The sequence below is a fragment of the Triplophysa dalaica genome, chromosome 10, assembly GCF_015846415.1.
Source record: "Triplophysa dalaica isolate WHDGS20190420 chromosome 10, ASM1584641v1, whole genome shotgun sequence".
NCBI classification, from domain to species: domain Eukaryota; kingdom Metazoa; phylum Chordata; class Actinopteri; order Cypriniformes; family Nemacheilidae; genus Triplophysa; species Triplophysa dalaica.
The window spans coordinates 13,334,473-13,361,512 of NC_079551.1; the positions used below are offsets into that span (position 1 = coordinate 13,334,473).

The window sequence follows — 27,040 nt, forward strand, 5'->3', positions numbered from 1 at the left end:
GAATTGTAACCAATTTAAAATGTGTAATAATGAAATGTCATAATGCATAAACTGTAATAACAATTATTTATAAAACATTGCAATGCTATAAAAGGTGCATTACAATGCTTTAAAACTACTTTTATATTGCATTATAAGTTGTGTGATGGCAAATTTCTGAGAAACGCCTGGTGTCAAGGTACGTAAGAAATGTTTCAAACTGAATATTCATTGAAGAACGTGAAGAAAACCATAAATCCTAAAAACTGTTTAAATAATCAAATTAATTCACACAGCATTCATTCATGATTTTATTTTTGATGATTTTATAGAACCAAGCGGAGGGTTCTGACAATAAAAAAATCTACAGGTGGAGAAACGCCATCGTCTCTGTGTGGTCACGTGACCTAGGCCTTTCAGACAATTATGGCGTCCTAGAGGCGCCCTCTATTGGTAGAGTTATGCAACAGCACCCAGTTGAACAGTTATGAACAGTGAACAGTTATCTATGCTGCTATTATTAAGAAGAAATACAGTGATTGTCGTTGTTTTTATCAATTACACAACAAGATGGGTATGTGAATGTTTATTTCAAGTAACACTTGTGATAATGCAAATTCCTGTTCATTTTCAAAATGCTTTTTCTTTATTTGTGTTTCATTGTCACAGAAAACGAAACATACAGACACACATGTACATTCACCCAAACTTGAAGCAAAGTAAATAAATTACTACACTGGCTCATTTCTCTTCAGCAATTGCATATGACCTCACTCAGTTCTAATCGACTGGCTGCTGCGTTTCGCACCCATGCCACTAATATCATCCAAATCTCACCATTTCAGTGACCTCTAATTGAAAACTTTATTGTGGGTATGTCTGTGAAGGGGGATCTACAAGACACATGTTCCCAGGGGCCTCTGAATTCCAAATCCTGATTTCAATAATCAATAAGATCTCATCTCCCATTAAGGTAGGGAAAATGTATACTGTGGGAGTCAATGGGTGACGAGATCTGGTTGGTTACTGACATTCTGCCAAATATATTCTTTTATTTAGCAGATCAAAGAAATGTTTACAGGTTTGGAACAATCTGAGGGTGAGTAAATGATGACACCATTTCATTTTCGGGTGAAATATCACCATAACTGTCAACAACTTAAAACTGGCTTTCTGTTTAGAACGTTCAACTTTTAATGATTTTTATTTTATTTCGTTTATGTTTAGATAGACAATCAAGCTACTGATACACATTATGAGAAGTCGATTTCATTGAAGGCAGTGGCAGTGCCATAACACTTATTTTAACAGCACTGATTTGTTTTTGCAAATGCTGCATCCCAAGGCAACATGATTATTTCATGTTTGAGATTTAACAAGGAGGGAAAACAGGATTTGGAGAATAATATGCAAATACTTGGACAAGCAGGAAGAAACTTTTCTACAGTTGCTTCGAAACCCCTGCGGCAGAAGAACGTTTTCTGATGGATAGGGCGTTGGTTTAAATACTCCAACACTCGTTTCACCCTTATACTGGAGCGTGTGTTTAATGCAAATTAAAAAAAAACGTTGGATACTTTTTTTGTCCTGTAGTTTAGTTTCACTGAAGATCTGTTTGGCCCTCTTCGATGCATATGTGGACAGAGTCAAAGAGATCAGACATCTTGCTTCTTTGAAAAATCTTCAGGAATGAAGGAATCACATTTGGTATACTATCCTCCAAGCTTGAGAAACAAACGTCCCAAACATTATGGAGGACACTGGAATAATGTTAAACTCCATTTGAAACTGCTGGTGCAGAAACCATATCACTTGTGGCTCCCTGTAAGAAAACACAGAACCAGTCACAACAGGAACAAGGACTATTAACGTAAGTATGTTCCTATAAAGCATTCAAGACACAAACGTCACTATAGGGCTCATTTTGTTCATGACCATGTTGCCCGTTTACTATACCGGCAGTCTATTTGAGAAAATGAATTACACCATGCAGTTTTCAAAAACATTATAACAAAGTGAGTCATTCATTACTGGTCAACTCTTGTTCGTATGGTGTTAAATGAACATATAAGTACAGTATCTTACCATATTGTTCAAGTGATTCAAAGATAGCGTCTCTTCTTCATTGGCTGTAAAATAAAACCGTACAACTGTAAATTTAAAATGTCAAAAAGTGGACACTCATCTGTTTGTCTCGCTCTCGTCGAGTCTAAACTCATGAAACTATCTAGTGTCTTGAGCACAATGATTTGTCATATTTGCTTTAATACTTACATTCCTGCGGTTCTTGTTTATTGATCCGACAGTGTTTGACTGCTACAATCTTGACAAAACAGACCAAACCAGCTGCTGATATTAGAATGACTGTAACCACTAAGATGACAACCAAGTCAGTATGATGTAAACCTAGACATAAAACAAAAAAAGGTTTGGGTGAGTACATTTCATTTTAACAAACATTTTTTCAAAACATGTTGTGATCGTTACCTACAACACATGAGACAAAACTGTTTTTTGACCCATAATTTTCTACGGTTCAGACATCTTGGAAAATCTGAGTGTTAACCACAAATATGATAAGATAACGTCTGTTTTTCAGCTTTCCATTTTCCATTTAGGTATTGGTAAAGGAGCGAGGAAGCATTTAGAGTCACTGCAAAAGGATGTAATAGTTTTTCTGTAGCTCAGTGGTAAGGGCATTACATTAACAACGCAGGGTAGTGGGTTCGATCCCAGGGGATTGGAAATACCTATGTATAAATGTATAGGATAATGCAATGTAAGTTGCTTTGGATAAAAGCCTCTGCCAAATGCATAAATGTAAATATGCACATATTCTCTTTATTGTGATTCAATAAATAAACTTTTATTTTGTTTGGTTCACACTCACAGAAAAGTCCACACAAAAAGCATACCTTGTAGATACAGCATACTGTTCTACTTGGTCCCACGTAGGGTAATCCAGAAAAGTCTGTTTAACATCATGAAGCACGACCTAAAACGGTCAAAAAACTGTGTGCTTCCCTACTATCAATACACATTATCCAATAACCCTATTATACAACGCAGGGTAGTGGGTTCGATCCCAGGGGATTGCAAATAGTTCCATGGGAATTATTCGTGGGAATTCCATACCAGAGTGTATATAATTACAACAAAAATGCCTTTAACAACGTCACACTGACAATAATGCTGACAGTGGCTGAATTTCCATACAACAGCACTCTTGCTTGTGTAACAATTCCTTAACATCACTACTGACATTTCTGAATAAATATTATAACTGTGTACTGACCTGAACACGGCTGACAGACATCAGTGATGAGTAGATGTTGTGTGTGGTTTGTGATGGGATTGGACACCACACATCTGTATGTGTTTGTATCATGATATTCCACCTCCAGAGGTAGAGAGAGTCTGATTTTGAGATCAGACACACTGATGTTGGACAATAAACTGTTTCCTTTGTACCAGGAGAGACTCACATGTGTCACATTCATCACTGAACACGACACAGAACAGTTTGAACACTGTAAAGACTTTCTGTCGATGACAGGAGCAGGCAGATGAGCTGGAAAACATCAAGGAAAAGAAAACTTGTATAATATCAGTCATTTTATGCCTTTAAAAGAGCAAAACATTTTTGTTGTATCATCTCAGCAGCAGCTAACAAGCAAACCCTGACTACCTCTATGCGCTGTATGGTCTACAATACCCACGATCTTCATAAAACACATGTTTTTTCTTTTTATTTCTCATTTAAATATTAAGTCTATGACCATCAACAGACAACAAAGATGAAATTCTCTTTACTCACCGTAGACTGTAACATTGAATTTCGTTCCTGATGTTTCTATGCAGTTGATGATCTCTAGTTTATAAAGTCCAGTGTCTGTGATTGTGATGTTTGTGAAGATGAGAGATCCAGTCTGACTGTCCAAATTCAGTCTGTCTCCAAATATCTTATTACTGTCATACATGTTAACACTTTGCGTATAGATTTCAGCTATCCGAGTCTCTCGAGGTCCAAACATCCACAAAATCTGATCACGTCTCTGTATGTGAATAAGATCAGTGTGTAGAGTGACAGAATCTCCCTCCATCACTGACACTGGTGTTGATCCAGATATAGTGAAGCCAAACACACCTGAAACACATTTGGAGATTGTATTTCAATGTCGTTGGTCTGATTAATCCAGATAATGTGGCACAAGAAGAACTGATCATATAAATATGAGAAAGTAACATTTAAATTAAAGTCAAATGTCCATTAATAAAAAGATAAATGAAAGAGATGTATTGATATTAAATGAATGAGGCATTGTTATAACGTCTTATTGTGTGATGCTGTACACCCAAAGTACTTTACAATCATATGAAGTGATCTCTCCTCAAATACCACCAGTGTCATCCACCTACATACACAATACCTACAATAAATAATGAAACTCTTGCTGACACAAAACCAACATCTTTGTCGTGATCATATTGTGTGATGTGGTGTATTTCTGAAACTAGTTACTAGAAACTAGAAACACTGCACATTCATAAAATAGGAGAATACCCTCATGAGTATATAGCACACATTAGGAAACGATCAATGCAGTAGACTCAAGTGTAAACATTTGCACAGGAATGCAGTAACGAAAACCTTGATATTCAGCAGTCCTTTTGTTTCAATGTCAACCTCTGACAATAAAGAAGTCTGAAGAGATTTGATATATATATAAGATAACTAGTCAGATTGTAAATCCACAATAGATTTGAATGTGGAAAGTTGTAAGAGTAAACCAACACCCAGTATGTTAACAAAGCAGAATCCAGTGAATGTGAATCTGTTGCAGAAAGTCACTTGTCTTATCTTTCTCTGGCACTTTAAAATGCTTCCACACACGCAGTAATAGCGCGTCTCTCTCTTCCCGCTTGTTGTTCTTCACTTTTTGTTATTTTCGGAAGAATAATTTCGGTTGCCAAACATTCGCGTCCTTATAACTGAGGATCATCACTCGCATCGCACTGTTTTACGGTTAAATGTAAATTACCAAAATATTTTCTTACCTTTTAGAACGAAGATCAGCACAAAAAGTTTCACTAATGTCATCCTGGGAACAAAGTTCTTAATAAAGCATAAAGTCTCGAAATCTGTTTCAAAGCTCCTGTCAATGTGTAGCACGATGTCCGGATTACGCATGTGATGAGCGCTAGAAAGAAACAAGGGTGGATCAGCGTATGAAGCCTGAGAGAATCGCCCCTTTAAGTTAATCACCCAATAGGAAGAGTTTCCTCTGTGGTTATTATCAGATGACAGCATAAAGGAGTCGCAGCTATAACAGGAAGCTTCAGGTTTCAGGACATACTTGAGCGGCTGATTGAAAATGTAATAACCTCCTTCCTTCTTCAAATCTTCCATTGCTACCCGTTTTATTTCCATAACATGTTTATTGATTGCATTTATTCATCAACGTTCTTGACTTTTGGAGTTTTGCTTTTTCTGTCAGTCCTTCTTGAGTGATGTAAATTCCAATCGATTTTGTTTATCCTTAAGCTTCACGAGTAGTTTGTTAAATGTGATTTAATATGATAATCAAAAGTTCTTTGCTACGTTGATCTATTTACACGTTTTTTCAAAATAATATTTCCGGATGTCTTCATCTTAAGCCTTGTGCTTTGTCAGTTTTTATGTTTCATATTTTCGGAACGTTATAGAGTTTCTATGTGTTTTGTACCTTTGTGTGCGTTTGTTATATCTATTGCTTTCGTTTATTGGTATATACTTCGAACTGCTGATCAACAACTTTATAATTTCAGTTGAACTTTCCTACAATTCTGTGCATAAAACAAACTTATATCTGACCTTTGCCTCTGCACATCTTTAGATTCAAACTCACAATATGTGCAGCATCCCCCAAATGGTCTGTTTAAAAATATATTTTTGTAATTTTTACTTTCTTGAAATGTAATGTGAATAAGAAACTGCTTGTGAATGATAAGTGAAATATTTTTTTGCATGTTACCATCGGTTACATACCTGTTTGGTGAGTCTGAGGACAAAATTGGCAGCTGTCCACTTCCTGATAAAACTCCAGTTAATGTTCTGCTTTGTGTCCTAGACAGACCCTGTCACTAAAGTAAATATATTCTTCTATAGAACACACGGTCTTGTAAAGTCATGTGATTATTTAATCTCCAAACCCCGAAAACGGAAAAAACCGAAAAATATTTTTATAGACGTACAAGCTTCTGGTGTACGTCATGTCTAAACTAGAACTGTATCGAGACACCCGGCTGTTAAAAACCGAATAAACCCTATTTTTTGGGATCAAAACTAAAAGTACAGATATCGGGGTCGTTTTAATAAGATCCATATTTCATGAGGTTCTTCGTGTATAGTTCCTTGTCCGCGTATTTCGGTCGTTGTGCGTAATAAACGTTTCTTCTTTATGTGCGTCAAACAAGCTCCTCCTGCCGACCATCCCAAATAAGTGACTGCAGACTGCACTGCAAATGTGGGAGGTATCCAAAAGTTCACTAATGGTTAGAGTTGAGAGTCGACTGGTGTTACTTTATGATATGTCAATCAGTAACATTTCCACCATTTAGATTTTTGGCATCACCACACATTTATTTGTGCCTCTAGCAGGGGGGCTTTGGGTGACCCTGGTCATGGAGATCATAGAGTTCAGTTCTAACACACTTAAATCACCGGATAAGGTGTGTTTTATTAGGGTTGGACTGTTGGAGTTAAACCCATAGTCGATGGCGTAAGTGGGACAAACTAGAGACAACAGTGGCAACAGAAGTATACATTTCAACCAGGAATACACAATAGGTCCAAACTGCAGCAGACTTCTTGGACCTGAGATGGGGATTTCCAAATATATTGAGACAAGACTACACACAAACAGATAACTAGTGAGCAAGGTTGGCGAACATAACAGTCTGCAACAAGACACTGACAACAAGATGAAATAAATGGGGAAGCAAACTAGAAATATGTGTTGGTACTCATAAGCAAAGCTGGAACATAGTTTTGTTATTTGTCACGTTATCTATTTCCAAGTTAATCAAAACTCTTCATTTTATATTAATATTATTTTAAAGAGTATTTCACTTTAATAAAATGCACAAAGGAAAACGTGACCAAGTGTAATCGTTCTTGTGGCCACAAGAGGGCAGTAAGTGCACACTTAACCATTCATTTAGTAAATGTTATACCATCACAAACCACACACATTATCTCACAGATGTTCACGTATGTCAGTAGTTTGGATGTGTTACTACAGTGACATTTTAGTTTGACTATTAATTTCCTGTAGAGACATAGTGCAGAGACATCGGAACAGGCCTTACTCATGTCATTATGAGAAACTGCAGAACAGGATTACTAACTCACACATTACATTTGAAATCACACGAATGTTTTTGTTGTATTTGCTGGTGATGTCAATGTTATTGTGTTCTGTTGGACAATCTGTCCGTCAAAACCCATGTCATCTTATTTGACGTCAATATCTCTGTAGTTAAAAACATTAGTGGATGAGATAATTCTGCTGTTATTTTTAATAAATAGACGACAACCAGTCAAAATTATGTTAAAAAATAATTTATTCATTTCTTTTGGTTTTTATGTCACTACACTTAAGAGTATGCTGTCTGAAGTGCTTCAACATCCTGTTAGAAAAAGACAGACACAAAATCAGAAATCCAAATATAATAATGCGAGTGAGTAGGTTGCATGACATAATTTGCATATTCAGTTGTATGATCAAATGAATGAAGCCTCAAAAGTGCATATTCATAAGTAACTGATTTTCTGATTCAATATACAAGTAAAAATACTAAAGCAACAAAGATACGACAAGAACAACATTATCATAGTCATGTGCTTGTGTTGTACACAGGCTGGGGTGGTCCAGTGTATCTTTGTCTGAACTATAGTAAAAACTTACAAAATTATGTAATTTACAATATTTAGGAATCAATATTACAGTATAAAAATACTCACTCTCATTATTTGTTGTTTACAGTTATGCCAGAAAATCACAAAAACGATGACCAGCAGCCCCACCACAATAACTGTTATCAGCGGTATTAAATAATGCTGACTGGGATCTGTACAAAAAAGATTAATACATTTTAAGTGATATTTTACGGTTAAGTAATAACTAATGGTTTGGAGATTTACATTATTTTAATTGTGTGCACCCCTTAGCAAGATATAGGTCATCCTGCCATACCTGAACACGCCTGACAGAGTTCATTGATGTCTAGATGTTGAGTCTGGTTGCTGACTGGATTGGACACCACACATCTGTATGTGTTTGTATCGTGATATTCCACCTCCAGAGGTAGAGAGAGTCTGATGTTGAGATCAGACTCACTGATGTTGGACAATAAACTGTTTCCTTTATACCAGGAGAGACTCACGTGTGTCACATTCATCACTGAACACAACAACACACATTTTGACACTGAAGATCTTTCTGATGATGAAGAACATTGAGAAGAGTTTCTGATGATGACAGGAACAGGCAGACGAGCTGGAAAACAAAAAAGAAAATAGTAGAATTGTAATCTGTTTTATTTCTCATTAAGAAAAATCTATGATCCATAAGGCTTGAAAAAAACTGAACTCACCATAGACAGTAACATTGAATTTATTTTCTGACGTTTCTCTGCTGTTGATAATCTCTAGTTTATAAAGTCCAGTGTCTGTGATTCTGATGTTTGTGATGGTGAGAGATCCAGTCTGACTGTCCAGCTTCAGTTTGTCTCCATATCTTCCAGTTTCAATGTATGTATTGGGTTTCTGTCTACGAATGTCAGCTATGCGAATCTCTTTAGGTCCAACTAGCCACAGTATCTGAAGGTCTTCCTGTACGTCAGTAAGATCAGTGTTTAGAGTGACAGGATCTCCCTCCATCACTGACACTGACTTCACTTCAACACCAGACAGGCCTGCAGAACATTTGGAAAAATATCTCATTGTAATCAAAATGCAGAAATTATCTTTGCAGACTATTTGGTGATTATTTGAAATGAACTGGTTTTGATATTAACCCAAATAATATGACACAAGCAGATCTGGTAAATAAAATATAAGTAAATATAGTTTAAATTAGAGTTAAATTTTCTACATAAACTATGAATAAAAAGTTGAATGAGAGAAATGCATTCAAGTTTCCATGACATCCTGGTTATTTTTTTTCAAAATAGAATATAAACTATTGAACTTTTCAGTCACTAGCGAATATAAAAGATCATTGAATCGTATAAAGTGAACTGTAGAGAATGTGAGATGTGAACGAGCTTTGCTTATTTAGTAAGACTGGTTAATTTAGTTGACTATTGTGGGCTGAAAAGCATCTGCCAAATACATAAATGTAATTGTAGTTAAAAATGATAGAAATGCAAAAAGAAAATCTGTTTGGTTGAATAAAACTTAATACTTTTAATAGTTTTGTACAACTTAATAATTGCCATTTTCATCTAAATCCATTAGAAGTCTTAATATGTCATAGTCACTTTGTCGGATCCACTTGGTAGTACGAGTTTGTTTATAAGATCATGATGGCACCACTGCCGCCTCATTTTGAGTCAGGAAAACCCGTGTCCAACCACTCCCATAAGGCCTACTCTTACCCACCACTGACATAACTAACATCAATCACAAATCATGAAGAATGTCACTTCTTTTTTAAGTCCTTTGTAGAATATGGAAGTCCTTTAAACAATTACGGAAATTAAATATATATAAACAATTCATAATTAAACAAATCTCTTATATATATTATATATGTGTGTATACACATTACAAACCATTATAATTACATTTTTAAACATTTTTTGATGTTTGTAGTCACCTAAACAATGTGTAATCCAATAGGTTTACTTGAGGATACTTTGTGCAAACAAAGTGCTATTTTCCATACAGAGGACATCCCACCGAGTTTGTGAAACACCTTCACATTTGTGTCCATCTTCCCATCTCCTCCGTCTTTCAGCTCAGAGCGCTGTAAAACTCATTCATCAACTAAGAATGTGGTATTTCTTATATTCACATTAAATGTGCTCTTTCAGAGGCCACCCTTCCCGCACAGTGCGCGGATTCTGTCTGTGTGTAAAGCATAGGTATGTATGTTTGTGTATGCGGTCGGGGCTGCATATGAACAAATTGCTATTTCGATATGCTTTTCCGATCATTTTGTGTCATACGGCGATCGGTGTCCGTATCGATGCGTTAATTCCAACACAATATCCGCGTTTTCTTTCCTCGAGTACCCCGCTACACAAACTGATCAAAAGTAGCGGTTCCAAGTTGATGAACAAAACAGAGCTGTAAGTTAAACCACAGCGTTTGTAGTTTCATGTAAATCTTTAAAAATAACTTCTTACCTTCCACAATCAATAGAGACAATACACAAAGCTGGATTAGTGGCATCCTGATATCCCGCAAGTAACGTTGGTTCTATTGAAATAAGACAGACAACGTTCCGTTTGAGGTCGCTTCTCTCTCTTGCAAAGCCACAGTTAACACCTGACAATGTGAAAGAGGGATGAATTCTGACACTTGCTTATACATTTGAGAGAGGCGATTGGCGGAGTGCGGGAGGCCACTCCCTTTAGGCTATTTAAAGCCCTCACAGTGTGGGAGGTGCTTCTCTGCACCCGTGATCCTGTCTATAAACTTTGCCTTTGCACATCTTCCGCTTCAAACCCACGTGTGAATGTTCCCAGATAGGCCTAGTCTTTGTTGAACATATTTTCTTTTTTTTTAAATATCACTTGGCCTACTTGAACTCTAATTTGTAATGACTTCTATATGTCTTAAAAATACAAAAAACATTTTTATATATATTTTTCCCCTAATGTGTGTACTTCAGTGAAACAGAAGCAGCAATCACAAAACTCACAGAATGTACAGGAAAAAGGTCTCCGACCTGAACTTCCTGGGATTTGCGATCCCTTGCCCGTTGTAACTGCACTGATCCAATAAATCACGGCCACGAATCATACAGATGTCTTTTAGACTTTTATTTTGCTCTCTCTTTCCTGTGTCGATCCGAAGATGTCACGGTCTAAGAAAGACACCGTGAAAACTACAAATAAAAGACATATACAACTTAAACACACCTCTTTTACAACAGAATCCCATAACAAATAGTCCAACTTGCCTCATTGTTACAATACAGACCACGTTACATTACACACATTAAAGCACATAAACTCAAACATAAAAATTATAACATGCAACAAATATAAACAAATACCGTGTGCGCCTTTAGGACCATATGCAGAGATTATACATTTTGAAGGAGCCGCACGTGTTACGACCTGTTCGCATCCATTGCTCTCTGACCCACAGTTCTTCACTCCCTCTCTTAGTCATGTGACGCATTACGCATTATTAAAGGAACATTACATACAGAAAAGCTTTTCATTTTTAAACACAATATAAACAATTTATAATCAACAATTTTCTCTAAACATTGTATTTTAACCATGTTTCAAAAAACCTCAATGAACTTTACAAATCATATCAATAAGCATTACAATATGTCATCGGACATTTACACTCCCATCAAATTACTATGATTTATGATGAACTTCAATAAATGTTTGAATAAATCCAGTAATTTTCAAAATCAAACATCAGAACAAATTGTGTTTTTACTTATCCATGTTCATGTTAAATGAGTACTTCAAATTCCATGCATTATTGCATTTAGAGATTACCACACAAATTTAGTTGTTTTCTACAAGCACAACCAATTTATGAATTGGACGTTCAAGAATAGAAAAATTATTGTTTTTGCTTTTGCCCTCTTTACTCGCCTTTCTATCGCCTAATTGAATTGTGACCTTTCGCACCAATCCATCTTCATCTGTACGAACATCAAGCACTCTTCCTAGTCTCCAGCCATTGCGTGGAAGTGCGTCCTCTTGGAGAATGACAACATCTCCGATTTTTACATTTCGTTTTGCGGAATGCCAGCGCTGTCTGAGTGCTATGTTTGCCAAGTACTCCCTTTTCCATCTACCCCAGAATTGCTCTGTCAAGTACTGGACTCTACGCCACCTTTTTTTGGAATAAAGGTCTTCTGCTTCAAATTTTCCTGGTGGTGGCAGCGGTACAGAAGCTTTCATGGTGAGCAAGTGGTTTGGGGTAAGAGGCTCTAGGCTCTTTGGGTCATTAATGGTATCAGTGGTGAGTGGACGGCAATTTATGATAGACATGGCTTCATAAAGGAAGGTTCTTAAGGAAGCATCATCTAATCTGCCAGCACTTTGAGAGAGGACCCAATTTAAGACACTCCTAATTGTTCTGATCTGCCTTTCCCAAATACCCCCCATGTGGCTGGCATCAGGTACAATGAATGTAAAGTCACATTGTTTTTGGGCTAAGTATGCAGTTAGTCTCTCTTTGTCCAACTCGTTAAGTGCCTTCGTCAGTTCATTCTTTGCCCCAATGAAATTTGTGCCTTGATCTGACCGGATTTCTCTTACAGCACCACGGATTGCTATAAAACTCCGCAGAGCATTTATGAAAGCATCAGTAGTAAGGTCTTCCAGCATTTCCACATGAATTGCTCTAGAAGAGAGACAGGTGAATATGAGGCCATATCTCTTGTACTCTTTACGGCCTTGCTTGGTGTGAAATGGCCCGAAACAATCCATGCCACAGTAGGAAAACGGTGGCGAGGGATCAACACGGTTAGCAGGTAGGTCTGCCATCTTCTGTGTTTCTGTTGGCCTGCGAGCTCTTCTGCATGTAACGCACTGCTTAATGTAGTTAGCTACAACTTTACTGCCACCAACAATCCAGTAACCGTTAGCTCTCAGTTCGTTAAGGGTTTGCCCTCTGCCTTGGTGTTGAGTTTTCTCATGGCAGTGACCCAAAATTAGACGTGTCACCGAACCATTCTTTGGCAGGATTATTGGATGCTTCAAGTCCAAAGGTGAGGAAGCTTTGGTTAAACGCCCCCCTACTCTGAGAACGCCATCGTGCAGCACTGGATCAAGCTGGAAAAATTGATTGTTATTTGGAAGTTTGCCATGACTTAGTGTTTCCATTTCTTTTTCGAATGCATCCTTTTGTGCCAATTTTATAAGCGCGACACCTGCTTTCTTTAAGTCCTCGACATTTATGGGCTTTGGGAATTTGTTTCCTTTAGCTAGTTGCTGGATTCGAGCGACCACTTTCAATGCTGTATGCCATTTTGAGAACCGACTGAATCTGTCCAAAAATTGTTCTTCCTTTTCTAGCTTGGTTTGTAGTACCTGTGTCACTTTTACTTCAGGATCACCCACCAAGAGCTCTGGATCTGACTCCGACGTGACAATCTCTCTTTCCCACAAAAACTTGGGTCCAGTAAACCAATTTGAACTGATCAACTCTGACACACTGAGGCCTCTGGAGGCATGGTCTGCTGGATTACTGTCACTATCAACGTAGTACCACTGTGCGGGGTCTGATGTTTCTCTGATTCTTTGAACTCTATTGGCTACAAAAACGTGGAACCTTCTAGCTTCATTATTGATATAGCCCAAGACTACTTTTGAGTCTGTCCAAAAATATTCTTGGTCGATTTTGAGTTCTAGCTCTTCCCTTAACATACTGCTGACTGCTGAAGAAACTACTGCAGCTGATAACTCAAGCCTGGGTATTGTCACAACTTTAGTGGGTGCAACCCTTGCTTTCCCAATGACTAAAGAGCAGTGTACTTTGTCTTCACTCAGCAATCGTATGTATGAGCACTGACCATACCCTTGACTACTCGCATCGGAAAAATGATGAAGTTCAATTCTCTGGGTCGTTTCCATTTTTCCAGATGTGATGCATCTTGGAATCTGAAGACCCTGCAGATTCTTTAGATCATTTAGCCAGCTTTCCCATCGTGGCTTTAATTCTTCTGGCAGTGGTTCATCCCATTCAATGCCCTTTCGGCACATGTCCTGTAGTATTTTCTTTCCCAGGAGGAGGAAAGGAGCTAGAAAGCCCAGTGGGTCAAACACAGAAGCTATAGTTGAGAGAATTCCCCGCCTCGTTGCTGGTTTCTCATCCAAAATAACTTTAAATGAGAAGGTGTCACTATTTGCACTCCACTTCACTCCTAACACAGTTTGGACTGGAAGGTCATCATGCCTGAGATCCACGTCATGCATTTCAGTTGCTCGTTCATTGTCAGGTATTGACTCCAAAACTTCTCTGTTATTGGAGATGAATTTATGAAGATGCAGTCTTCCTTTGGCACACACAGTTTGTGCTTCTCTCACTAGGTTTATGGCAGTGTCCACATCTTCAACACTGACGAGGCCATCGTCAACATAGAAATTTTTCCTTATGAAGTTGGCTGCTGCAGGATAGTCTTTCTCATTTTGGTTTGCAAGATGCTTCATTCCATAATTTGCGCAGCCAGGTGAGGATGCCGCTCCAAATAGATGGACTTTCATACGATATTCCTTTGGCTCAGAATTCGTATCCCCGTTCTCCCACCACAAGAAACGTAAATAATCTCTGTCCTCCTGGCTTACATGGAACCTGTGGAACATCTTCTCCACATCACAGATGACTGCTATAGGGTATTTGCGAAACCTGCAGAGCACTCCAGTCAGTCCATTTGTAAGATCTGGTCCAACGAGCAGATGATCATTTAGTGCAGTGCCATCATACTTGGCTGAACAGTCGAACACTACCCTAATTTTGTTTGGCTTTTTAGGGTGGTAAACACCTTGGTGAGGGATATACCACACATTTCCTGTTTCAGATTGTTGTTCAGCTCTCTCAGCATCACCATCCTTGAAAACACCTCCCATGAATTTGACATAGTCTTCCTTGAACTTTGGATTTTTCTCAAGCTTCCCTTTTAACCGCTTCAGCCGTGCCAAAGCCAACCGCTTATTTTCTGGCAGGTGTGGGCGTGTCCTAAAGGGTAGGGGCATTTCCAAGTGACCATCCGCATTGTAGTTTGTTTTCTCATTTAATAGTTGCATGAATTGTATGTCATCTTGTGACATGCTCCTTTCTCCAGGGTTGGTATCCTTGAAGTCTGATTCAAGAGCTCTGATGATGGTGGCTGGTGTCAATGGTGGAACTTCCTTGACGTGTACGCGATGGCACAGACCTATTACTTCTGTAGACTTTGCAACCTTTGGTGAGCTACCGACAATACTCCAACCTAAATCTGTCTTAATGGCATAGGGCTCATCTTCACCTCCTGTGATGACTTGTCGTGGTGCCAGCGCTCTTGAGCAGTCGTAACCTATCAACAGTCCGACTTTGCAATCCATCAGCTTTGGCATTTCCTGCACTATACTGTTTAGATGATTCCACCTTTTTGCAGTCTGAGAGGTAGGTATGTGGGAACGTTCAAGAGGAATGAAATCTCTGGTATAGGCGGGTGGCAAGTTGACAAGACTTTGAGAGAGAAGCCCTTTAACTCGAAGCCCATTGACTCTCTCACTCTGAATAATGGAATCTTTTCCCATCATTGTGGTAAGCTTTAACTTAACTGGCTCTAGACTCGCACCTATCTCTTCACATACTTCTTTGTCTACAAAGGTGTTGCTGCTTTGGGTATCCAGTAAGGCATACACCAGGATCTGTTTTTCTGGATTTGTAGATGAAGAAATCCACACAGGAACTATCATGGATGTACTCCCACCACAACCTCTGTCAACAGAGCAAGAAAGGGAAGAAGTTGTTTCTTCTGTTTCGATAGCATGAGAGGATGTGTCTGCTGCAGCAGAAGAGCGTTCTTCATGAAGTGGGGTTGGATGACGTTTCTTACAAATGCTACAAATTGCCTTGCTTCTACACTCTCTCGAATTATGTCCTCGTCTAAGACACCCAAAGCAGAGATTGTTATCAAATATAAGCCTTTTCTTCTCTTCCACTGGCTTATTGGCAAACGTCTGACATTTGTGGATGGAGTGGCTGTCTCCACAACACAGGCATGGAACTGGCTCTGAAAATGGCGATGTGACATTTACTTTATTTGATTCCTTTGGTTGATTTTCACCGGCACTGTTCGACCTCATCACTGTACAGAACTTATCAGGTGCCTTTACATTTGTTATAAACGCGTTGGCCCTTTGGCGCTTTACGTCTCTGATGGGCCTTTCTTCTGTTGACTTCAAGGCATTAAAGGAAGTTACAGGGTTGCATGCCACTTCTGCCTCACGGGCCACAAATTCAGCAAACTCATTGAACTTAGGGTATTCCTCCGTTTCTCTTAAGTGCTTTGTGACATAACGGTTCCATTGAGAGGTTACCCAATCAGGGAGTTTTTGTACCATTCTCTGATTCTCTTCACAGTCATTTAACACCTGAAGTCCTTTGATGTGTGGCATAGCATTGTTGCAGGATATCAGGAAATCACTAAATTGTCTCAATTTAACTGACTCCCTAGAACTAATCTTGGGCCAGTTATTTAGTTTTTCTCTAAATGCCCGCTGTATTACAAAGGGATGACCATATCTAGAGTTCAATAGCTCCCATGCCTGTTCATAGGCTTTATCATCCTTTCGGAAAAAGCTTCCCTCCAGTACACATTTTGCTTCACCACTGATGTATTTCTTTAGATAGAATAACCTATCAACTGGATTTGTGCATCGTCTTTCAATCAAAGCTTTAAAACTTGAACTCCACTCTAAGAATGTAAGTGGATCGCCTGTAAAGACTGAGGGTTCGGGTGCTGGTAGTCTGGTAAGAACCATTGCGTCATGCAAGGCTTGTGCTAATGATCCATCATCGTTAGATTGATTTGGTTGCACTTTGTCAATGTTAATGAATGTCTGTTCCTTTTTCATTTCTTTAGGAGAATAAATGGGACTATTGGCCACTTCACTACCTGTGGTTCTACTTTCGTCACTAGAATCAGCTTCAGAGTATGCTTTAAGCTTTGCGGCTATTACTTGTAGATCTCTTTGGTTTTCCAGTCTCTTTAGCTCCTGTTTTTGTGCAGCTATAGCTTCTTCCATCTTAATTTCAGCCTGTTTTGCTGCGAGTTGTGCTGCACATTCTGCTCTTTTTGCTGCGATGCTTAGGTTTTCGGACGAACATTTTGAATGGCTACTTTGGACAGTGTGTTTTGATTTTGTACTTCCAAATATTGAGTTGGCGTACTCTTTATCCAGCACCATGTGAATTCTTGCATTTTCTCCTGTAGCATCAAATTCCTCTAACCCGACTTCACACATACGTACTTTCAGTAGCCTCATTAGGTCTGCTGTTACTGCTGTACAGGAATCCATCTTCCTTCTAATTTCGGTAGAAGGTGCTGTTTGAGAACGAATGGTTTCATACATTTCTTTTACTTGTGTCTCCAGTCCTTCTACGGCATCCATCATTTTACTTAAGTCTTCCTCAGAACACTCATCCTTTATTTTGACACGTGTATCTTTCGCTTGATCTTTCCAACTTTCATAAAGCTTGATCCACTTAATCTCCTTTTGAGAAATTTCTTGCTGCTTAAGCTCCAGCATTTTTTCAGTTAGTTTTCTTTCCCTTGAAGACTTTCTTGGTTCTTTTTTAGAAGGGGCAGAAGTAGAACCTTTCTCTACTTCTTGTATTGTTTCTAACTCTGTCTGACTGGTCTCCATTTGCTCACCTTGCAACAACCTTTCATTATTTGACATTGTGCCTGGCACTTTATCTTCTTCTTGTTTAATTATTTTTTAGCTCTACTTTATATACTCTTTGAGACCAAGACAGTGTTTAACTGAAAAATCCCAGTAACACTTAAAATACCATTTAAGAACTCAGATCATATAACAGAGCAAGAACATGAACAACAGTTGAATTGTACGATGTTGATAATAATAGAAAGTGTAAATGTAATGATAATCAAATAAACACAATTATATTTAAATGAAACGTTTCCCTTTTATCAAAGTCCTTTTAAATGTCCAGAAATTTTAAAGTTAACAGTCAAACCTGATGTTTGTATGGTCGCACTCTTCTTCCGGTATTGAGTAACGTCACACAGTAACGCTGGACTCTGAAGTCTTTGCCGAAGATTTGCGGCGATGTTGTCAACACAGGTAATTCACGCCCTCTCCTGGTAAGACGCGATATCTCTAAAGATGCCAGAAACCAACACTCCCGGTCATCTGTCGATCAGCAAACCGAAGCTCCGCCTACACCAGCGATATCGTCTTTTCTCTTATGGCGTCTTTCTTTACTCTGTACTCTCGTCGACTTCGACGGTACGTTTTCACTGTAACTGCACTGATCCAATAAATCACGGCCACGAATCATACAGATGTCTTTTAGACTTTTATTTTGCTCTCTCTTTCCTGTGTCGATCCGAAGATGTCACGGTCTAAGAAAGACACCGTGAAAACTACAAATAAAAGACATATACAACTTAAACACACCTCTTTTACAACAGAATCCCATAACAAATAGTCCAACTTGCCTCATTGTTACAATACAGACCACGTTACATTACACACATTAAAGCACATAAACTCAAACATAAAAATTATAACATGCAACAAATATAAACAAATACCGTGTGCGCCTTTAGGACCATATGCAGAGATTATACATTTTGAAGGAGCCGCACGTGTTACGACCTGTTCGCATCCATTGCTCTCTGACCCACAGTTCTTCACTCCCTCTCTTAGTCATGTGACGCATTACGCATTGTTAAAGGAACATTACATACAGAAAAGCTTTTCATTTTTAAACACAATATAAACAATTTATAATCAACAATTTTCTCTAAACATTGTATTTTAACCATGTTTCAAAAAACCTCAATGAACTTTACAAATCATATCAATAAGCATTACAATATGTCATCGGACATTTACACCCGTCATGACTCATCACACATACATACCGTATGTGTGATGAGTCATCCACTTCTGTTCAGCGTGTTTTGTCTGGAGAGCACATAGTAAACATAACCTCCTGTTCATAACCTCCTGTACATTAATGTTCACAGTATATAGCCTTCTGTATATATTGTCATAGTACATTCCTTCTGTAAAGTATTTTCACAGTACATGCCCATTGTATAGTATTTTCCTAATATTGTATCTGTATTTATTCACACTGTATATCTGCACTTGCTAATTGCACTTCTAGTTAGACATAAACTACATTTCGTTACACTGTACTTGTATATGTGTAATGACAATAAAGTTGAATCTAATCTAATCTAATCTAAACAAGTTGTGTGTTGGTGCAGCACAATAGGAATCCCATACACAATAAAGACAAGAAGCAGTTTTACATCGGTGTGCATGGATTTATTATTGAATGCGTAATTGCTTGCTTTATCCCCAGAATAAGCACTTGTTGTTTTAACAGGTGCTAGTGTTTATTACAATTAAGGTTCAATAGAAATTTGGTTTTGCGTAGTCGTTGTTTCGGTAGGTTATGTTTCGCTGTTTTCTTATCATGGACGATCGGACCAGAGTCACTTTCGTGATAACATCTATGATATTTATACGCTGCGAGCGACAGAGATAGTGCGACGAGAGACAGTACAGTGATTATAGGCCTATATTAGAAATATTTTCAATGTATTGAGTTAGAGTCTTAAGCATTTACTGTTGACACACAACGCTATGTGACAGTATTACCAACTTTCAGATTTTCTTTCCATATGCGAGCGAAACACTGTATCATGTTTCCTCGACACGTGCCTTTTAAGATTAAAAAAGGAACCTTTTGCTGTTGCAACGACCACACTGGCATTTGCCGTTGCCGTCATTACCTTTCAGTTGCTTTTTTTCAATTGCAACCTCGGAGCTCCCCCCCCTCTTCTCTAGTTTAAAGCAAGTTGAATTACACCCTTTTCGCAAGGGCACCTGCGAATACCATCTTGTATAGCCTAATGTTAATAATGCATACCAACACAATAGTTTTTGCTAGCTCTTACTGTATGAAGAGATGACATGCACAACTTTTACATTAAATATTTAAATATGTTTTACCAAGATATCAAATGCTGTATTTCAGGAAATTGCTTACATTTAATTTGACAAAGGTAGTTAACTAATTTAACTTTTATCATAAAGGTTGTGTATAAGTGCATATTAATTTGTATATTGTTGTTTTAATTGGCCACTGTGGAGAACTTCTGTGTGTCGTGGTCAGGAGTGTAGCAGCAGACAACATGGTTCTGGCATCCGTTCATGTCCCAAGTTATCATATGTTAACTGTGTTATGAGGGCAGACATAAAAGGTTTTTCCATTTCAGAAAATATTATTATCGTCATGTTCGTGTTGCTTCAAATAACACCTAAAGACATGGTATGAGCAATTCATTTATTGAATATTTATATACAAAACGCATACAGAAATGTAAATGTATTCAACAAAACTGCACCAGTTCTTTCAAGTCCTGAGGTTGTGAAGAGGAGCTGCCATGGATTCTGGTCTGGGCACAATTTTGATAGCGAGGTTAACACCCTGAACTCTGTTTCATGTTCCTCAAGCACTCCTGAGGAATTTCGAGTGACTCATAAGTAACAGCTAGAGCCGAGCAACAGATGGGTATCAGGTGTCAAACGTAATGAGCATTCATAAACTAGACCATAATAAAATAAAGCGGTTTAACCGAATGATGTTGACGTGACAGATTTCATATATATTGAGTTAACTGTACTGATGTGATTATTTCACCACAGAACGTTTGACAGTTTTACCATCAGACTATTACATTAACAGCACAAATGTCTGTTATTTCACACTGTAATTGTTCAGGATGTTGAATGATTATGTTAATAAAATGATTATTAATGTAAAGATTTTGATACTCACTGACACTGAACGACTGTGTTTCTGTCATTTCGCTGATGATCTCTAGTTGATAAAGTCCAGTGAGTTCAGATGTGATGTTTATGATGGTGAGATCTCCAGTCTAAGGGTTCATCCTAAATCTGTCAGTGAATCTCTCATCAAGGTCATAAGCCGGATCACTATTGACTGCTCTGTTGATTTTAGCGATGCGATGGCCATTAAACCACCACACTATCAGTTCAACTCTCTGTATGTCAGTAAGACCAGTGTGTAGAGTGACAGACCATCCATCATTCACTGACACTGTATCTCCAAACACACCTGCAGACACAAACAGACTCAGTGGTAAGCGCATGGCTCTAGCAATGTCAAGGTCATGGGTTTGATCCCAGGGGATTGCACGGAGTGCAAAATGCAAACTCTTATGCAATGTAAGTCGCTTTGGATAAAAGCTTCTTCCAAATGCATAAATGTAAATGAATGTCTACAGGAAAATGCCTTAATTGAGTTTTTAACAGAAATTTCTTAGTTTCTTTTTAAAACATGATTCATTTGCAGATGTACAAACGGAGGCTGAAATATCTTGTCATACATTTTTTATTTAGATTCGTAGTAGGCTACCAAACATTTATTTTATTTGTCATTTACTTACATGTGCTTTGGAAGGATTGACTGGTTTAGTCATGGTAAGTCGCATTAGTGACCTTGCTTTAAGGATATGTATCAGTGATCAACTTTGATTATTTGTTTAATGATGAATTATAGGGTTAACTTTTTTAAACAACATACACCAATCCTTAATCTTCCCATAAAATAACATTATTCTGCCATACCTGAATCCAACACTTGTATTACTATCCTTTAGTGTTTTAGTATCATATAGTGTGGATGGTATTTTTTGTACATCTTCTCCTGTCTTTCACTTCCGTCTGCGCTCGGCTTGACTTATGTCCATCCTGTGCACTGTGCACCTTACAGCTGATTGGCTACAAGGTTGTTTTGATACTCGGCCCGACTTTGTCTAAACAAGAGTAATTCAGAAATCGTACACCCCGGCTTTAAGAAGTTACAGATATTCTACTTCCTTATAAAGTTGAGGATGTTTAATATGCCATCGGAAATTCATTGAAAGTGTTAACATGAAGCCTGTTTGTGTGGTATGGAAATGGCCAATTCCGGCGTTGGGTGTGACATTATCAGTCGAAACATAAAATATTAATTCTCAGAGAATGAACCATGTGTTTCTATTTTACTAAACCCCTAATAATGGAGTCTAGACATTTCTTTAAGAATCGTCTAGCAACACTTTTATTCCATCACTACCTGGTCCAATAGTACAGACTTCTACTTCCTTTTCCATCCTTTAAAAAAGTTAGCTCACTAAGAGAACACAGAAGCAAATTCCCAATAAATAGAGAAGGCTTGACTCTTTATAGAACATAAAATAATTACTTTAATAGTATACTTAAAGTAATACAAGTTATGTATATATTTTCATGTTTTTAGCCAGGTTTTTGATTTTGGCAACGACTGTATTCTTGCACTGTTAAGTTAAACATTGTCAGCTGAAGCCCTGAGGTAAAGATAGAAAGTGGACTTCTGACAGACACAAAACTGGGTGCGGTGTGAATAAGAATACTGAGTTGAGTTTGATTGATTACAATACATTTATTTGGCACGTTGACTCATTCAGGAAGGCTCGTGTTACAAAAAAAACCCCCATCAAACACTTTAAGGAGTTTACACAACAGCAACACTTCTAAATGGAAATGTTTTGAAGCACTGCACTTATCAAATCATCGACACTAGGCATGGGCCGATTAATTGTTTCGAGGTATAACCAGGTTTTAAAGAGTCAAGGTTTCAAAATCACAAAAAATCTCTGTGAAAATTCTCATTCGCTCACACTCTTGCGTCGCAAAGAAGAGGAAGGGATGCATTGGAGTGGTTTTGAGCGTTAGAAGTATCTCTCTCTCTCTTAATATTGTGTGTAATTTTAACCTATAAATCTGTGTTTATGTGTTCACAACAATATTTAAGTTGCAGTAACTCAAAGCATTTGGCTAGATAACTAAATTTTTCAAAACCGATTGAGTTCCGGATTTCAAGACTCCTCCCAAACCATGTTATATACATAAACAAGTTCAAACTTTAGGTGTGCAGCGTTTGAAAAGCATAAAATATATTTGTTCAAGTTCAATAATTTAACTTAATCTATTACAGTTGAGGGTACATGACTGATGCTTGTTGTATCAAAGTAAAGCATTGCTGAGCATCTCCATTTCCCATCATGCTTTGCATGGTACTGGATAATGAGAATTTAGAAAAATAGTTATTTTATGGATTTTAATCAAGATGTGAACAGCATTAGACATAAATTTGTTTAACATTTTGTTCTCTTGGCATATAAAAGAGTTTTGGTTATGTTTTAAGAGGTTACCATTGTCCTGAAGGATAGAGCATTAGCTTAGGATATGGTTAGGCTCATATAATACAATCCTTCAAACTCTGTTTTACTCAAACGGTATCTCATTGAAGATGCTCTAGGCACAATCAGCACTTGATTTTAGTTATAATTGATCATTCTGTAAATTTAAATATAAAACGAAAAAGTGTATTTGGAACCAGTGTCTTTAAATCAGTATTGAATAAAGGTTGCAAAAACTTAATAATTTCAATAATGAGCAACAATTTTAAAGTTGGTGTTACTTAAAAATACATTTCATCTAGGTTAGCAGTTGTCACATCTCAAAAATATTGATGCAAAATTTTTGAAAGCAAATTTTTTTTAGACTTTGTTGTCGTACGTTGATTATATAACTGATTTTAAAATATGTAACAAATCATTCTTTAGTCATTTTTATATGGATTGAGGGTTTACCTTGTTGGGTAACATTAACCAACATTTAATCTTTCCATAAGATATCTGTCATGATCCCGTTCTTGTCGGGGTTTTATCTGACACGGGGGGGGCGGGGTTTTGTCGAGCACATGTGCTCGTTGTTTTGACAGCTCGCCATGTCCTCAGTGTCTGCGTCATTCGCCCCGCCCTCGTGTCTCCCTGTCAGAGGCTTTCCCTCCCACCGGTATTTCTTCACATGCTGATGAAGCAGGGAGGGTGCATCACACACAGGCCTTAAAGCCTGCGTTTTAAAACCTGACTCATGCAGTGCAACGCTAAACCGAACAGCTTTATGACTTAGCATGTTCTCGCATTAAACGGATTGATGCGGCAGGACTGTTGTGTGAAAGCTTCACAAAATCCCTGTTTATTTATTGTAGGAGTGAATTTGTCAGGAGTTACTGTACGAATATTAAATGACATGTGTTTGTGCGATAGGGCGAGAGAGTGGATGAACATGACTTTTAAACAAAACACAATAAATAAGAACAGCGCTAATGTTCGTCCTGACCACAGGTTATCAGTCTATTCTCTCTTTCTTCTCTGCGGATGTCTCCTCTGCGAAAACCCAGTACTACCACGCTAAAATCAACAACTCTCCTGACCCTCGTACTCTCTTTAAAACCCTCTTTACCCCCTCACCTCCATCGGACTTAACAGCTGACGATTTTGCGTCGTTCTTTGTAAAGAAAACGACCACCATCAGCAATCAGTTCTCTGCACCACAGTCTCTTGACCACGCCCAATCCCCATACACATGCTTGCTCCCTTCGTTCTCTCTCCTATCTGAAGAGGACGTTTCCAAGGTCATTTCTTCTACCAACCCGACTACCTGCCCCCTAGATCCCATCCCCATCGGTTGTTCCCTCTCTGACCCACATTATCAACTCGTCTCTCACCACTGGTACATTTCCTACACTCTTCAAAGAGGCCCGTATTACCCCACTACTAAAAAACCTACTCTTAATCCTGCACTGTTAGAAAACTACAGACCGGTATCCCTCCTCCCCTTCGCTGCTAAAACTCTAGAACGTGTTGTATGTAACCAGCTCTCATCCTTTCTCGCCAGTCTTCTTTTTGAGTGCACTTATGCTTTTGTTGTACTTATGCTGTCCCAATTGCTTCCATTGTTTACCCCACCTGTAAGTCACTTTGGATAAAAGCGTCTGCTAAATGACTAAATGTAAATGACACATCACTCGCCCTGCTTTGCCGACTGTTAACATAGAGAATTGAGTAAACGTCCTGATCGACGCAGTTTCAGCGGACCGAACAGCGCTTAAAGAAGTTAAACTGCATCATATCGTCACCAAAAGACTTTCTTGCCTTTTAAAATAAACTCTGAGAGCACCACACAAATACGTAATAATAACATTCTGGTCTCCGCGGGATTGTTGGGAAGTTGGTTACAAATCGAGATGGAGAGGCGCTGGATGATTGCAGCTGATTTTGCCACTTCACTTCACATTTGCCAACTCTCGCGAGACAAATAAGCAGCCTCAGCCCAAAAAAACAAGCCAAAAACAAACATTGCTTTATCCTATACATTTTACATAGGCATTTGCAATCCCCTGGGATCGAACCCACAACCTTGCCTTGTTAACACAATCCTCTTACCACTGAGCTACAGGAAAGAATTTGATTTTATGTCCATCTAAATGTCATCGCTTGGATTACAACCTGCACTTTGAATTTGTTTTTTCTCCAATGAGGGGAGGGGGGGAGGAGGGGGCTGAATGTTTTGACGAAATACGTTACAGAATTTATATTACTTCATTGATTGGCAATTAGCTTTAATCTGAAAATGTCATCGATGCATCCGAGTAAAATGGTGACCATAAATTTAAAGAAACGAAGTTGCTTGTCAAATATTCCTAACAAGCAACAAATACTTTTCAAATAACCCCAAAAAAACGCAAGTCGCGACTGATCTCAAAATGCCTCACTCACACTCCACCGCAATAGGTTTTGGCAGTTTATACTGTCGGGATAGAAGTGTTGACGTGTGCAACTTTTAACATTAAATATTAAAATTTTACTAATTTAAGAAATTGCTTATTAATATTTAATTTGACAAATGTAGTTAACTAATTAAACTTTTATTGTAAAGGTTGTGTATTAAGTGCACATTAATCTTTATATTTTTGTGGAAATTGGCCACTCTGGAGAACTTCTGTGTGTGTCATGGCTAGGGGCGTGTTGCAGTAGACAACATGGTTCTGGCATCCGTTCATGTCCCAAGTTATCATATGTTTACAAACCAATCACACAGTTTTCTGAAGTGAAGATACTCAAGACAAACGCATCGCTATAACCTACACACATACTGATAAAAGACATGTGTAAACCTCAGTGCTCAACAAGTGGCTTTTGATAAAAGCGTCTGTCAAATGCATTGATGTAAATGTCACCGGACAGCGATAAAGATGCTAACAGTAGACATCGTTTGCCATTAAATATACAATCATCAAAAATATTTTCTTACCTTTAAAAAAAATAAAACATAGACCAAGCAGAACACAATCCAATGACATCCTAATATTCCGTATGTTCGTCCTAAGGAATGAGACAGATCGTGTCTGAATAAACCAAAAACCTTTCCCGTTCACAAGTCTCCCCTCTCTCTTGCTCTATAAAGCTATAGTTGACACCGGACAGCATCTGTCTTCTGTGAACCTTAATGGACGTCCATAATGCTTGCACATCTATTCTGCACAGCCCCGTGGCCAAATACGTTCACACTCGACAACTTAAGGCGGAGCCTCGACTGTGACTGCTTTTTTCTGGCAGTTCTACTTACAAACCCCCACCATATCAAACCATTTAACCTTTCATCGATTTGCACAGAAATAAATAAATAATAATAATAACAACAGAATGAGCGATCACTTGCACATACCTGTGTGTTGTGTTATCTCTTCTGTTCAGCTCATAGGACAAAAGGGCCGATAAGTAACGCTATTGTTCGGTCCTCTTTCTGGTAATTCTGCGATTATCCATGTTTCTTCAGTTCTAAAACGCAAACTAATGCAAGCGTGTTTCGCTATTGAACATAAACATACATGCTTGGAAACACATGTCGCCATGTCCACACCCTGTATGCTGCTTACACTGAAGAAAACATTGTAATCGACGTACACATACACACGATGTAAATACACTAGAACGGTCTCAACAGTCTGCTTTAAGAAATCGTATTATCCTCTTTTTTTGTATCGAGAATAAAAGTAGAGAAGAAATGAGAGCGTTTGAAAAAGATCCAAAATGATTTCCTTCTTTGCGTCGACGTGTTACCGACATGGCGCACTTGTGGACTTCTTCTTCCTTGGTTTTTTTCGGCGCATTACGCCACCTACTGTAACAATACTGTTGTGCAGTCATGATCCTCAAATACTTCA

The 27,040-nt window shown here is 38.2% G+C and overlaps 2 protein-coding genes across 14 annotated transcripts; both read right to left on the reverse strand.

Moving 5' to 3' along the window:
- Window positions 1–421: 421 nt before the first annotated feature.
- LOC130429810 (natural killer cell receptor 2B4-like) lies at window positions 422–6,468 on the reverse strand. The gene is made up of 7 exons (XM_056758612.1): window positions 6,008–6,468; window positions 5,038–5,180; window positions 3,797–4,126; window positions 3,275–3,550; window positions 2,254–2,385; window positions 2,065–2,108; window positions 422–1,801 (listed from the first exon to the last, which is right to left on the reverse strand). The coding sequence occupies exons 2-7, from the start codon at window positions 5,168–5,170 to the stop codon at window positions 1,751–1,753; spliced, it is 966 nt and encodes a 321-aa protein (XP_056614590.1). The 5' UTR covers window positions 5,171–5,180; window positions 6,008–6,468; the 3' UTR covers window positions 422–1,750.
- A 1,098-nt stretch (window positions 6,469–7,566) lies between these two features.
- On the reverse strand, window positions 7,567–26,990 carry LOC130429808 (natural killer cell receptor 2B4-like). Of its 13 annotated transcripts, none has more exons than XM_056758609.1 (9): window positions 26,542–26,980; window positions 20,762–21,061; window positions 17,918–20,441; window positions 10,920–11,078; window positions 10,375–10,447; window positions 8,617–8,937; window positions 8,217–8,519; window positions 7,985–8,091; window positions 7,567–7,650 (listed from the first exon to the last, which is right to left on the reverse strand). In XM_056758609.1, exons 5-9 carry the CDS (start codon window positions 10,418–10,420, stop codon window positions 7,618–7,620), a joined length of 810 nt encoding a protein of 269 aa, XP_056614587.1. In that variant the 5' UTR covers window positions 10,421–10,447; window positions 10,920–11,078; window positions 17,918–20,441; window positions 20,762–21,061; window positions 26,542–26,980; the 3' UTR covers window positions 7,567–7,617. The 13 variants fall into 13 exon arrangements, 11 of the variants coding, with proteins under 11 accessions (XP_056614587.1, XP_056614585.1, XP_056614586.1 ...); XM_056758607.1 differs by having other exon boundaries at window positions 10,375–10,516; XM_056758608.1 differs by having other exon boundaries at window positions 10,893–11,078.
- Window positions 26,991–27,040: the final 50 nt, after the last annotated feature.

Bases quoted from the DNA above. Each gene is read 5' to 3' on its own strand.
- LOC130429810 (XM_056758612.1), bottom strand. From the start codon at position 5,170: ATGCGTAATCCGGACATCGTGCTACACATTGACAGGAGCTTTGAAACA. The intron at 3,551-3,796 runs GTGAGTAAAGAG...GATGTTTTCCAG, and splicing joins ATTCAATGTTACAGTCTACG to CTCATCTGCCTGCTCCTGTC. The intron at 2,109-2,253 runs GTAAGTATTAAA...TTTATTTTACAG, and splicing joins TAAACAAGAACCGCAGGAAT to CCAATGAAGAAGAGACGCTA.
- LOC130429808 (XM_056758605.1), bottom strand. From the start codon at position 17,619: ATGTCAAATAATGAAAGGTTGTTGCAAGGTGAGCAAATGGAGACCAGT.